Raw genomic sequence first — 15243 nt, 5'->3', positions numbered from 1 at the left:
CGAAATTAAATTTAACCTATTAAAAAATCGGCCAGTTTGTTAATTGTTGTTTAATAAAACTTATAATGTTTAGCTTTCTTCATTGCGACAAACGACGAGGGAAGGCTGTCTCTTCTGAAAACCAAGACAAATCAACATCCAATCACAACTCGAACCGGCCGATTACAATGCCATCTTGAGGTCTTGAGGCCAATTAATGGGTTTCATTCGAAGAATTCTACACAGTGTACAAAAGCAACTCAATACTGTTTCGTATGTGTTTTAAACTATAAATTTAATTACGCATCACTTTCATTTACTGGATCGACTATTGTGTTTATTTTGACGAGCGTAGCAGCAAGCCTAATGAAGTTTTCTAGTGTTTTTTTTCAGTATATGCATCATTCGTGTTTTTTTAGCCTACCTCTATCACTGTCTGTCGTCCGTCTAAACATTTGACTGGAAATTTCTGGCTATTCTTTGGTAGTTTATGTTTCGAGCTGTCATAAATTTTCGGCTTCTGGTGGCAAATATTCTGGCAGCATGTGCAATTGTCTACGGAGCTAGTGAATTTTGTTTTTGGTTTGGTTTTTGGTTCATGATCAGTGTGAATTTGTCAAATCGTATCTTTATTATCAGACAATCTCCTGTTCTACGAAATCAACACGAAATATAGACTCTGAGAAGTACAATTAGATAACACAACAGAATTGGGGTGGATACGGTGGGTGTTGATTTGTATCGATCGTTTGGTGTACGAGTTGGAAACATATGACATTTGCTTCAATCACAGTACGAAAGGTAAAAATTCTGTAAATTTGCGAAAAAAAATATTGTGCGCTTCCACGAGCGAAGCCAAAAGACAGATCAACAAACTTTTTTTTTTCCAAAATTCTCGATAAAATCAAAGTTCAATTTTCGTTTGCTCGGAGTTTTTTTTCTTTCTGTATGCTTCGTGGTGTGATATGTAGTTTACTACAGTTGTTAATCCTCTTGTTCGGTATTCAATTTTTTTTTCAATATAGATATCATTCGTCAATCATCATTGAAGCCTAATGTGATGAAGCTGGAGATGAAAGTGAAAAAAATATCACGAAAGTAAACATTTTTGAAATTCAAAAATCCGTCAAGATTTGATAACAAGAACAATAATTTTACAAGCAGTGGAGGCATTATTGAATGTACGATAGCGGGAAAAAGTCTACAACAGTTACAATCAAAATATCACACATGCAAATTGACTAGAATGTCATTGTTCGACTTGCTTGAAAGAACAATTGATGGCGGAATTCGTGCGCGGTCGTTTTTTTACGTGCTACTCACATTTTTCATGATTATAATTAAAATAAACTGCGTTAAGGAATACCTTCGTGGTTTTTTTTTGTTTTCCAAGAAGTACTTTCTAACTTCGCAGTAAAGAGAAAAAAGCACACAAGCGGCGCAAAAATAATTAGTTCAGAAAGTGCACTGAAAGTGCGTCGGCGAGTCAGACAACGTTTCTGGCAACCATGCTACCGTGCTACCGATTTTCCTGAATTGCATGAAAAAAAAACAAACAAATGCAGGAGCTATACTGTTTACTTAGTGTTACAATTAATGATTGCGATTCTCTTCGGTGAAATAATATTTTATGTTAAAACCTATCAAGGTACCGTTTTATTTCGCTATGCTAATGTTTTTTTCTATGATTCTGTCACTTCTATCAGTAATACAATCGTGACTAGTGTGGTTTACTATCATTCGCTAGCGCTGTATTTGCCGCTATACTATATTCTCATCTTTGACTATACACTTGCAATTAACACTAGATAATATCTTAAAACTTTTTTTTATGTATGTTACTTCGTTATCTGTCACTTTCGCTTCGACTGGCAATTAAGTTGCTTGCCCTCCTCTTCGTATCAGTTGTAGCAGAGTGATTTGTTGTTCGTATCGTATTGGAAGATAAAATAAATAGTAAACTCCGTAAGGTAATAAACAGCTAAGCTTAACAATTTTTCGACAGTTTTTTTTTTGTGTCTACAGAGGAAGGCATCTACAAGTCAACAGTTGTCTAACCTATTAAAATATGATGAATAATACTAACCAGTCGCGAGGAATGTCTATAGAGTACAGCAGGGAGCGAAAATTATACGGTATCTACAGTTCCATAGTTGTGCTTGCCAGCCGAATTCTTTTCCTAGATCTATGGTAACAGGAAACAAATCTCTCTGCTGTCAACTTAACTTTATATTTCCACGAGTGAAGATCGACGAGGGCGAGAAGGGCTTTGGTTTTCCGAACCAATGAGGTGCTTTAGAATTAAACAATTGAAATCTGCTAAGAGGATATGCGGAACAACGTCTAACAAATGTAATCCCGGTTACAATTTCCAGATGCAGATAGAGTTTGACGCCGCATACAGATTTTTGGTAAAATGGCAACTCTGATTTCAATGCTTGACAGTTAGCTTCAAATTGGTATTTTTGTGTACAACTGACTACTGAGTCGTCCTATTATTGAAGCATCAATATTCGTTCTCATTCCATATATTCCACACAATAGCAAATAAGAAACTGAGCCAAAATTGGTATTTGCTTTATAAATAACTTCCCTTCAATAATTTTGATATGCGAATCACCTTGACCGGAAGAGCTGTCTGACTGAGAATTGAAAATCGAATATTAGGCTGTATGAATTAGTAATCAGATCAAACTGGCTTAGGTGGTACGTTCCACTGGATATTTGAAATCAAACATTGAAAAATTAAATTGACAAATCCAGGCAAAATTCAGCGGTTGCTGCGTTTCACAAGTAAAAGCAATTTCCAAACCAGTCATCTACACAAAAGCACTCATTTTCGAAAACTGTGACCAGCTGTCAAAAAATGAGTAAAATATAAAACTTTCACTGAGTAGAATTAGCTTTGAAATTTTGAAGATTCAAAGTTGCTCAAAATGGAAAAAATCAGAGATCTAGTGGACAGTGAGTCGTATCAGGCTCTAGTTGGTAAGTACATACTTTACATTATACAGTGCATTTCTATATTGTGAAATAAAAATCAGTTTTCAATGCCCTATGCGTGATTGCTCGGAAATGATGCCGAGGAATGATAAACTGTTCCGGATCCATACGTCATCAAAGCACAGAATCTAAACCAGTGCAAAAAGTATAATATCTTGGGCTACGGATACAAAACAACATGAGCATTTTGTATTTTGAAAACGATCATCTGTTTTATGATTCCGAAATTGATTTTTCCTATTTTTATGTTTGATTATTTCAGTCTGCTTTCTTCTTGTGGCATAGTGGATATGAAAAAGGACCCCACTCTGGATATATTTTTCATCGAGTGCGTAACATTATTAAAAGTGCACCCCCAGAGTTGAAACGATTCCGCCGTATAGCCGGACATGAGAATACAGAAGATTCGATACCGAACTCAATATTGGGAAAAGCTGTTAAACTTTCTACAATCATGGCTACATTAGAAACATATTCAACGATTAAAAAGGGTATGGAGGATTGCTTCCCATTACACCAGTTACTACTGAAAAAGGATAAAAATACTAAAGATATCATCCAAGCACTTCCACATCTAACATCGTTTGATGGGCAGATGGTGAGCTCTCTCATTTATTTCTTTAAAAAAAAATTTAGCAACTATTATTCATATATTTTAGATCCATGATGCATTCTACCGATTGAATCCTACCGTTTCAAGACACTGATTTTACAGCCGTTCTTTCTAAAGGCTCACTCCTGATGCCAAATGGTTTCAGGGAAGTTGAAGATGGTACGAAATTATTTGTTATATAACTTTTGTAATTGAGAAATGGCAAATAGTCGGTTTAAAAATAATGTATAGTCTAATTCTTATATATAATATTATGAGCTATATGTCGTCATATTCAAATTTTATCAGTGTTATTTAATCCATTTCGTCTTTAAATAGATATACTCACAGTAATCATTGAAAAAAAAAATGTAAACTAATTTTAATTTTTTCTACATAGTGCTTCTGCGAGGATTTCTCTGTATTTTTGCAAGTTTGTCTAAAAAAAGGAATCAACAAATCCGGATTGGAGACTTGGAATTTTCCAGAGGAGCTACTATTTTCTCCGGTTATACAGTGGACTCAGATATTAGGACGAAATTCTCAATCCACTAGGCGCTATTCAATCAATTACATGATTTTTCATAACCTGACTGATTACTTGGTATCTGCAAATAGAGTACCGCATCTAGTTTGTGATGCTGAAACGTTTAAAATTGGATCATACTGTGTCATTGTTGATGGTGTTGTTGTGTTAAAAAACAGTTCTATCAGAAATGCTGTAGACATATATTTTAAAACGTTCTCCGTCTTCGGCATTCTAATTCCAACACGAAAAATGAGTAATTTCCACTCGCTTACAAGTGTCAACAAAAACGAGTAATTTCTATTCAAATTTTGCGAAAAACGTATTTACCCAAAATTGCGTAATACCTATTCTACTCAATTTTGGGTAGGTATAGTTTTTGCGAAATTGAGTGACTTTTGACTCGATTTTGGGTAGCCACAAGTAAGCGTGTAGGCAAGATCCAGAGATGCCAGGTAAAAATTTCAAATATCTTCAGACAGGGTTGGAAAAGTCTGTATATCAGAAAAAAAAATCTGCAGTCAGCACGTATGTCTGGCACCCATTTCTGAATAAAGTATGATACGCTAAACTGATTTTGCGAGCAAAAAAAAAAACTTTAAGGTAGCGATAATTTCAAAAGTCTTTAAATTTTGACGAAAGTCCGCGAAAAACTCGATTTTCAAAAGTCTGCACAACAAAAAATGTCTGCAGCACTATGTACGAAATCTGCAGATCTGGTTTCTCTGGCAAGATCTGATCGAATTTCAAACTGATTTCAAACGTTGCAAACGGCTCCCTGTCGCGACGCCATCTTGTGGAGAACTAGATCGGAACTTCAAAATCTTGCAACGTAAATAAGGAATCAGTAATGCAATTGTTTCACGGTTTACCTTGTTTATTGCACGAAAATTAGAGAATTTTAGGTCGATTCTCTCACAATAGCTTGTCGGTTTACCTAAAATACAGCAGATAGTGTTTTGGGACATCAAGTGGAAGTAATTTTCACAATTTGAGAGTCATTTGAGAGACATCGCGAGGAGCTCAACGTAATCGGTGTACTTTCAAATGGCTGGTGCTCACATACCGGTGTCAGATGGCTGCTTTCAAACGCAAATGTCAAAACAACTCAGTGCCTTCTATGTTTTTCTTTATGAACCAAGAGAACGATGATGTTATCAATTTAGGAATCGAGTATCAATTGCGGAAATTATTACCAACTCGATAATATTTCCTTAAACATACTTATGGAGTAAGTAAAACTTTTCCATTCATCAAAATTTTACATTAATTTCTTTAATACTGCACTTTATTTAGCTATTGTTGCTAAATGAGGTTGTGTTAACAATTTCCGTAAACCATGAAAATTAAAGGTTTAAACAACTACTGGGTGGTAGAATTGTCCAGACCAATTTATTTAGTGCAGTGTCAACAAGTAAAATCAACAAATCTTCCGAAAGCAAAAAAAAAAGATTTATTCGCAAGCGGAACAATTAAATAAATTGTTTGAAATTCTAATTATTAGAAATCAATGTTCTCCCCTAATCCTAACTAAATACACTGGGGTCTTTTTTAAGCGGTTCTTTTTCATGCGGTTTCTTTTTACACGGATTTCCGAAGTTACACGGTTTTTTTTGACCGGTTTTCTTGTTTTGTCTTAGGAATGCATGAAACTCCGAGATCTCGTGTTATCCCGACATGTTTTCGAGTCAACTCTTTGACACTTAGAAAATTTTCGATTTTTTTTCAAAAAAAAAAAATGTTCAGATTACACCAGATCTTTCATGCATTTCTAAGACATTCGGTATCAAACAATTTTTTTTCGATTTTGGAAGTCTCAAATTTCCAAAGTCGATCTTTACAAAAATTTTTTTTTCGAGATTACACCAGATCAGGACGATTCATGCATTTCTAAGACATTCGGCATAAAAAAGGCGGGTAGGTAATGTCAGAAACATAACTGGATGTCGTGAATAGGAAAACAACTGACATGTTCCTTAACACTTCCGAATATCAATTAGTTGATCAATTGTATGAATTATGCAAGCATTCCTCTTTTTCACATTTTTCGCAAAAACAAAGAAGGCTTCACTTGATCTCGATTACTGTGAATTTCACACAGCGAAAAGTGCACAAATCTAATCAAACCGTTATAGATTTGCACTAAACTGAGGATATTTACCTTCGATTTGCGAGCAAGAAATCCTAATAGTTCTTCAGAAAACTTTTAGAGCCATCAGAACGGCTGATTTTATGTGATTTTCTCCACCGTTGTCCTCTTTTCGTTGTTTTTTCACCAATGCAAACGACTGGCAGCTGTGACGTAATCGCTCTTGTCGGAAGCGAAACTAGCTTTGCAAACTACAAACAATACATCTGCTCGCAGTGGTGATAGAATCCAAACTGATCCAAGTTTTGTTAAGAGGTTTCTTTTTACGTGATTTCGTTTGTAGCTTTTTCACTAATGGGCGGTCCCAAAGGCTATAAAAATAGCCGCAAACAGAATTTTAATGTCGAATTTTTCAATTTGAATTTGCATTTCATTAAAAGAAACTATCAGGATGCTGTACGGGATTCATTCCTGCCTTTCAGAAGGACCAAATTGTGGAACTCACTACGATTATGTTCATTCGTTAGATACAACAAGAGATATTCACGTTCAAAAACTTATCACTCTCTCAGAGGGTACATTTTGAAAAGGCGCCAATAGTAAAGTATTCACGACAAAAAGTTTTTTTCTACGCGGATTTCCGAAGTTACGCGGTCTTAAATTCCCAAAGTCGATTTTTACAAAAAAAAAATGCAATTAGGTTTTATACCATCAACTTTCTCATTTCTATTTAAATTTTGTTAGTACAGTTTTTAAATACTTTCTTTAGACCAGTTTTAAAATGTAAAGCTGAAACTTATAAAAAGAAAAACTGGCAGCCCCAGCAACGTTTTACTAGTGCTTCAAATATAGAAAAAAAATGGATGCGAATGCCAGTTTTTTTTACTGTTCGAATAAATAAAACTAAAACGGGGATACGCTTGTTCCAGTTTTAGTTCTATTATAGATCTCCCATATAAAACTTCCAGCTGCTCAGAATTCACCCTTATAAGGTAGGTTTCTCACGAAGCTCATCTCACACTCAAACTCATACAATTATTTGTAGATTCAACAACTATCGGAGGTTTATTTGCGTGTTTTTTTTTCTTTCTAATTCGACTACTTTCAAGTCATTTTCATTGACTTAAAATAGACGCAGGAAATGACGAGAAAAAAATGTCACTCTCAGCTTCGCTTATGAGAACGAGATCCATGTCCAGTTAACGACAAAAGAGAAACGGTAGTTTCAGTCGGTTTTAGTGATTCTCGGTTTCACCCTTTCAGTCATTCTCGGTTTTCAGTGAAAATCGTATACTGTGCAGTGTCGATATTCAAGCGATGCTTCGAGAATCGATGAACACAATGATTTTTTTCCTGTTGGTGCTCGTATCTACAGTAATTTTGGTTTCCAAAGAGGTTTTGGGGTGTAATTACTTTGATTTATTATATTTTAGATACTCTTCATAGCCAAACTTCACAGATTTTCATTAAATCAAAGAACAAATGAGAATGGAAATTCTGCTGCTTCTCCCTGCAGACGTTATTTTGGTTTCGTCTTGTCGCTGGAAAACCAGTGACGTTGGGATTAATACTCTCTTTTGTAGTAGTAAGAGACGAAAATGCTTAGTCTCTCTCTCTTTTCGTTTGTTTTGGATGCGATCATTTACGAATGAGACAATAAAAAAAATTGGATTCTCTCATTGAACATGCGTGATGATTGTAAGCTCTACGTTCGAAATTGAAAATAATTTTCTAGTAGATCTGTGAAAAGAGCTGTTTTTCGAATTACTATTTCGATGAATCGTAAAATTCTGAACGGTTTAGATCGAAGTTAAAATAAAGCAATGTCTTTGAATTACATTCATCACTGTGGAATTTGGCCTTTCTGTTTCAACAGACATTACAGCCGATTCATAGTGTACAGAACCACTACATGGGTAGTACTACGATTCTACTGACACTAAGAATCTTTCCAGGCTTGAACATACCACAACTGGCTTGTGAGACCAGTGCGCTGATGCACTGAACCGCCAACCCGGGCAAACAAAGATAAAAAATGTTCGAATCTTCCCGAGCGCGTCAGTTGGTTTGTGCTCTATAAAAAAAAAAAGAAAAACGGTGTGTGGGTAATGTCAGAGACATAACTGAAAGGACGTGAATACGAATAAAATTGATATGCTTTTTTCACCCTTCCGAATATCAATTATCGTTCGCCTAATAGTTGATTGATTGTGTTAATTTTGCAAACTTTTACTGCTTCGCTTCCCGATTTGTAATGAAGCAGTTGGTGACTTAACTTCGCATAGTTCTTTGAGAATATTTCAATGGTTTTAAAAAGTACCGAGAGATACTTTTTGTTAACATTTGTTTAACTAACCCAGAACCAGAATTGTGGACATTCAGAATCTGGAACTGATTTAAGAAACTAAATTTAGAGCCCAAGACTGTCTCTTAATCCAGTTGCAAAACCCAGAATCCAGATAAAGAATTCAGTTCATGACTTTAGTTCAAGAATTTCTGAGCTGAACTCTTTTTCATAATTCAGTTTCCGAGTTTATTTTAAAACTGAATTCCGAGCTTGAATTCCGAACCTGACTTAAGGAACTGAACTCAGTTCCAACGATGTCGAGGTTTGCTGTGACGATAGAAAACCTAATGAAGTTCCTTACCGTCACAGTTCGCTGGTAACTGTCAAAAATTGAGGTTAGCTTTTGAGACGACAAAAACGTGAAACGATTATTTGAAACCTAATGATATATCCATAGTAGAAGTTTCTTTTTGTAATTTTCCTTCGCCAAATTTGAAAATCTTGTTGAAAAAATCACAGTTCTGCACCCATTGGAAATAACCAATCCCTTCTCGCCGCCGAACGATTGTCAACCTAACCGTTGAATAAATTGCTATTGGTGATGAGTTTTCTTAAAATATACTTTGATTTTTCTTCTTGTTCTTCTAATATCTGATGGTAAACTGCTGCTACATTAGACCTATTCCTTCCGTCTGCAGCAACGGAACAACGGAAGGACCTAAGACCTAGACCCGATTTGATCGAGTGACGTGGGTCGTGTGGAAGTTCCCTACGTAGTCGTCCCCATCGTTATCTCCTACTTAACTAATATTCACTAGCAAGTTGTTTTGTTGCTTGTTGCTACTTACGATCACGGCTCACACACACACACATACTCGCGCTTGACCGGAGCGATCGCTCAATCCAGCTTCCAACTGATGGAAGCCTGGTGCTTCCGGTAGCGGTTCGCATTTTTGGCAATCATAAAATCCTCCGTCGGAAAGTCCAACATCGTGGTACAGTGAAAGCCCATATTGGAAAGGGCGACGATGTACTCGCACAGTGCGAACCAACTGAAGGCTATGCGAAAAGAAAATGATTAGTTGACGTTGGACTCCATGACGAGGAGCGTTACCTAAATCATGGCAGAAAAAGCGATGTTTCATGAAAAACATTATCAACCCGATGGTCGAGGCAATCGACAGGGCGAAGAAGGCCCTTTTGTAGCGCAGAGAAGAATCTTCCTGGGACGTTTGCGGTCCGTTCGGTTGCAGTGTCTTGAGCAGTTTCAGTGTTGCCAGCATGTACGACAGTGACGACGTCATAAACAGGATGAATACCTTCTCGTGGAGGGCTGGAGAGTTCGAGAAAGCAAAATACGCTGATTATAGCAAAAACTAAAAAGAATTTGAAGGCACTTACGGTAGTTTTCTTTGTTGGAAATATAGGTAACTCCGCACAGAGCACTGATTTCTACCAAGTTTAGACAGTACACTACATTCAGCAACCGACCTGCCTTCTTCATGCGCTAGAACGTCAAAAAATATGATCTGTTAATTTGCTGAGTTGATAAAATGATAAACTAAGATTGTTATTTTTTATATATTTTTGTTATTATTTCTGTTCCAGTTTTCGTGTCTACTTTTAATAAATATTCTATTCTTGTCTTTTATTGAAAAAACTACTCACAAAACTGCTTGAAAAACCTTATTTGAAAGCTACTAGAAAAACTGACCGAGAAAACTACACAACACAAAGTTGATCGAAAACACTGCTAAAAAAATTTGCTGCTGTTCGATAAAACTGCTTGTGATATATTCCAGAAAAATTGCTCAGATAAACTGGTCGCAAACTGCTCGAAGAACTTGCTACAGATAACCCTCGCTACAAAAAAAACTAATCGAAAAAACTGCTCGAAAAGACTACCAGATAAAAACCGGACGAAAAAGCAGCTTGAGAACACTTCAATAAAAATATACTCGTAATGCTACTCGAACAAGCTGTTCGACAAAACAGCTTGCAGGCTTGTTCGAAAAACTATTCGTATGAATTGAAGAAATGATGAAAAACTGCTCGAAAAATTCTGATCGACAAAAAACTATCAGGAAAACTGCTTAAAGAAAAGTGTTTAAAATACTGCTTGATAATACCGGCAGATTAAACTGCTAGAAAAAAAACGCTGTTCGAAAAACTGCTTGCAAAACCCGAGTAATTCACGCCACCAGCGTTTTTCAATGAAAGACGCCATTAAAAACTACTCGAGAAAATTGCTCGGAGAACTGTTCGAGTAAACTGCAAGAAAATAAAACTGCTCGGAAAAACTGCGTTAGAATACTGCTGGAAAAACTACTCGAAAAAAATGGTTGATAAACATGCTCTAAATAATTATTCGAAAATTGTTCAAAAAACTGTTCGACAAAACTGCTAAGAGAAAACTTGAACAAACTACCAGGAAAATCGATTTCTTGAAAAATAACTACCCGTAAAATAGACTCAAAAATAATTACTCGACAAAACCTGCTCGAAAAAAACTTTTATAAAACTGCTAGAAAAAAAACTGATCGAGGAAAACACTGCTCAAGAATCTGCTTGAGAGAACTGCTAGAAAAACTGTTTGATATGATTGTTCGAAACGCTGTTCGACAAAACAGTTGACAGAAGAACTGCTCGATAAAACTGCTGAAAACAAACTGCTCGAGGAAACTGTTTAAAAATCTCCTTGTAAAAAACTGCTAACGAGAATTACATTTAAAAATGCTAAAAAAAGTTGTTCCAAATTTTACGCTTGAAACAAAAGCAAAGAAAACTGCTTAGAAAATTCTTTCGACAATAATGTTAATCATAAACTACTCAAAAAATCTAAAACACTGATAGAAAAAAAATCGAGAAAAAATTACAGCTACTTAGATTACTCGAGAAAATTACTCGAAAAACTGCTTTAAAAATCTGTTAGAAAAAAATTGTTCGAAAAAAACTCATCGATCAAACCTGATCGAGAATCAGCTCGATATCAACGAAAACATTGCTTCAAAAATATGCAAAAAATTGGTATATGAAATTTCTGGAAAAAATGACAGCCCTTAAAAACTACTTGAGTAAATTGCTCGCACAAACTGCTCGAACAACCTACTTAAAATTAGTTCTCGAAAAACTGCTCGAATAAGCTGCAAGAAAACAAAACTACTCGAAAAAACACGCTTTGAAAAAACTGGTCGAATTATTGGTACGAAAAATTATTCGAAAAAACTGCTCGAAAATCTTTTTGAATAAAACTGTGTTGCACACTGCCTAAAAATCTGCTCGAGAAAACTGCTCTGACCGAATCTAGAAAAAAAAACTGCTCTACAAAACTGCACGAAAAATTCTCGGAAAACATTTCTTGAAAAAAATCTGCTAGAAAAATCAGTTCAAAGAATTGATCAAAGAAACTGCAATAAATAGATCCAGTTTACTGCTACTCGAGAAAATTTTTCGAACGTACTATTTTATAATACTAGTCGAATTAATTGCTCGAAAGATTGTTCGGAATAATTGCTCGGAAAAATTGCTCGAAAGACTGCTTGAGAAAATATCTCGGCAACACTGTCCGAAGAAACTACTTGTAAAAATCACTATAAAAAACTACTTGGAAAAACAACTAGACAAAAACTGCTCGGGAAAACTGTTAAAAAAAACTTTTCAAAAAGCTGCTCGAGAAAACTGCTAGAAAAAGTTATTCGAAAAACTACTCGATAATGCTACTAGAACAATACTGTTAAAACACTGTTTGAAAAAATTGCTAATTTTTTTGCAAAAAAAATTGCTCGGAAAAACTGCTCGAAATAATTGCACGAACTTCTAATTAACTGCTAGAAAAATAACTTCTGATAAAAGAAAACTGCTCGAAATTCTGCTCGAGAAAATTGTTCGAAAAACAGTTCGAAAATTGTTTTTTTATCAAACTGCTTGATAAAACTGCTCGAAATATCTGCTCGGGAAATTGTTCGAGAAAACTGCTTGAAAAAAAACTGAAAAACGTTTATCAGAAAAAAACTGCTCAAAAACTGCTCGACAAAAAAAACTCGAAGAAACTGCTCGAGTAAACTTTCATCCTGCTCCAGTTAACTGCTAGAAAAATAACTTCTGATAAAAAAAACTATCAACTATGTTTTTCTATCAAACTGCTTGATAGAACTGCTCGAAATATCTGCTCGGGAAATTGTTCGAGAAAACTGGTTGAAAAAAACTTTTTGAAAAACATTTACCAGAAAGAAACTGCTCGACAATAAAAACTCGAAGAAACTGTTCGAGTAAACTTTTATTCTGCTCCAGTTAACTGCTAGAAAAATAACTTCTTCTCAAAAAACTGCTCGAAATTCTGCTCGTTTTTCTATCAAACTGCTTGATAAAACTGCTCGAAATATCTGCTCGGGAAATTGTTCGAGAAAACGGCTTGATAAAAACCTTTGGAAAACATTTACCAAAAAAAAATGCTCGACGAAAAGGCTCGAAGAAACTGTTTGAGTAAACTCTCATCCTGCTCCAGTTAACTGCTAGAAAAAAACTTCTCAAAAAAAGGCTCGAGAAAATTGTTCGAAATTTTTTTTCTAACAAACTGCTTGATAAAACTGCTCGAAATATCTGCTCGGGAAATTGTTCGAAAAACAGTTCGAAAATTGTTTTTCTATCAAACTGCTTGATAAAACTGCTCGAAATATCTGCTCGGGAAATTGTTTGAGAAAACTGCTTGAAAAAAACTTTTTGGAAAACATTTACCAGAAAAAAACTGTTCGACAAAAAAGCTCGAAGAAATTGTTTAAGTAAACTTTCATTCTGCTCCAGTTAACTGCTAGAAAAATAACTTCTGCTCAAAAAAGTGCTCGAGAAAATTGTTCGAATTTTTTTTTCTAACAAACTGCTTGATAAAACTGCTCGAAATATCTGCTCGGGAAATTGATAGAAAAAACTGATAGAAAAAACTACCAAATAAATCTGTTCGTAAAAGCTGTTCAAGTAAACTACAATAAAAAAAACCTGCTTCAGTTACCTACTAGAAAAATAACCCCTCTAAAAGCTGCTCGAGCAAACTACTCGAAAAAACTGTCAATACAATAATGTTGAAAAAGAACTGCTCGAGAGAATTGTTGAATGGAATAGTTGCACAAAAAATTGCTAGAAAAAACCGCTCGGGGAATTAATTTTGAGAAAACTGTTCGAGAAAAACTACCAAATAAATCTGTTCAAAAATCTGCTCGATCATATTTTGACAGCCTAACTTACCACCGGATCGTTGAGTTCGTTAATCAGCGTACGATAGTAGTTGTTGTACACGAATGCAATGATGAACCTCGGTCCGATGTGCAGTGCAATCGAAATGCGCCATAGGTAGCGTTGTGGACTGACCCCCGTGATTGCACTGATCGAGGGTATCACGTTATAAACCTACAAAAGGGAACATAGAACGCTTACTTCAAACGAACAGTTCCAGCGCCTACTATGAACTGTCATATAATTACCCGACAATGCGTTTCATGGACCTCGTCCGGTTGGAAGATATAGGCTGAGACGAAGCACACAAACAGTGTCCCCAGCGGTAGGAACAACGTAAATACACAGAGATCTCGAAAGCTGATAATCAGGTGTACGATGAGCTGCATTGAAGAAATAATGAGCAAAATCTAAGAGTTACAATCGAGGGCACTTTTCTTTCTTCGGCATCAAATACCTTCTCTGAATTACTCTTCTTGCTGTCGCCAACATCCGATGTGGGTGATTCCGTATTCACTTTTACACCGTCAACACCACCTTTGTGCGCATCTCTGGGGCCAATGGACTGCATTATCCCGTTAAAGTTGGAATGAAAAAAAAATCTGCAATCACAGCAAATAAGAAGTAGAAGGAGTTGGATTAATTAGGGCGTTCAATTACGACTGCGTCTCTATCAATAACACACACGCCAAAGACAATCGTTCCCGGACGTAGACGGCGTGCTTCTTATTACGAAATCGACAACACCGATCAATAACCAATCAAGTGACGCCGATGGTGGTCCCGGATCACGCCCGCACTGTCAAAGGTGTTGCGTGACTGCCACCTAAATGTCATTCGTGTACACATTTCCTATTTCAGCAGCAGCAGCAGCTATGTACATTCGCATCGTCCGTCCGAGGAACTGACCACTTCATTCATTCATTGTTTATCGGGAAAATGAGTTCTACTTCTAGCTTACCTCACGATCCAGCCGCTCACTGATTTCTGCTCACTCGGACACAGATCCGCGTGCGAAAATTGCACGAGGAAAATATTCTCCCACTCGCCCCCACACACAGACACACACACACTTTTGCTAGTATATATAAAAATGGAATTTTTATGATTTTTTTTTGCTACAGGAAAAAGGTTAACTTGTCCGTTTTTCAGTCGCTATCAGGTTTTCATTGATAAAGTTACTGCAGAACCAAAACACAAATCAACTGTCAAAGTTAGCTTTTATTTGTATTCCACTTGCTGCGAAAACCAGAAACCAACAGCGAAAAGGTGCACTACGAAAGGACACTGCATCAGACAATTCTAATCCCTTCCGATGCTGTTTGGCGTGGGTATCGTGGTCATTTTTCGCGAAAACTCCAAACACTGGAAAATCACCAGAAAAAAAACAACAGCGTATCCACAACCGACGTACGGAAATTCCTTCAAAGATGAATTTTCTACTCCGAACCGAACGGGAAAAAGAGGGTAATGAAATATGGTGTAACACCCAGCCGACTGCTAGCGCACCGAGTGTGGCAAAGTGAGCTTTCCTGCAAATT

The 15243-nt window shown here is 36.2% G+C and overlaps 1 protein-coding gene across 2 annotated transcripts; it reads right to left on the bottom strand.

Moving 5' to 3' along the window:
- Positions 1-243: 243 nt before the first annotated feature.
- On the bottom strand, positions 244-15243 carry LOC131426083 (post-GPI attachment to proteins factor 2-like). 2 transcript variants are annotated; one of them, XM_058588516.1, is made up of 8 exons: positions 15080-15243; positions 14664-14780; positions 14160-14304; positions 13951-14085; positions 13715-13876; positions 9878-9983; positions 9591-9809; positions 244-9535 (listed from the first exon to the last, which is right to left on the bottom strand). In XM_058588516.1, the coding sequence occupies exons 3-8, from the start codon at positions 14271-14273 to the stop codon at positions 9375-9377; spliced, it is 897 nt and encodes a 298-aa protein (XP_058444499.1). In that variant the 5' UTR covers positions 14274-14304; positions 14664-14780; positions 15080-15243; the 3' UTR covers positions 244-9374. The 2 variants fall into 2 exon arrangements, with proteins under 2 accessions (XP_058444499.1, XP_058444500.1); XM_058588517.1 differs by lacking the exons at positions 14664-14780; positions 15080-15243 and adding an exon at positions 14388-14524.

The sequence above is a fragment of the Malaya genurostris genome, chromosome 1 (assembly GCF_030247185.1).
Source record: "Malaya genurostris strain Urasoe2022 chromosome 1, Malgen_1.1, whole genome shotgun sequence".
Lineage (NCBI taxonomy): Eukaryota > Metazoa > Arthropoda > Insecta > Diptera > Culicidae > Malaya > Malaya genurostris.
The sequence above is the reverse complement of the archived record's forward strand: the minus strand, read 5'-3'. Positions and strand labels throughout refer to the sequence as shown.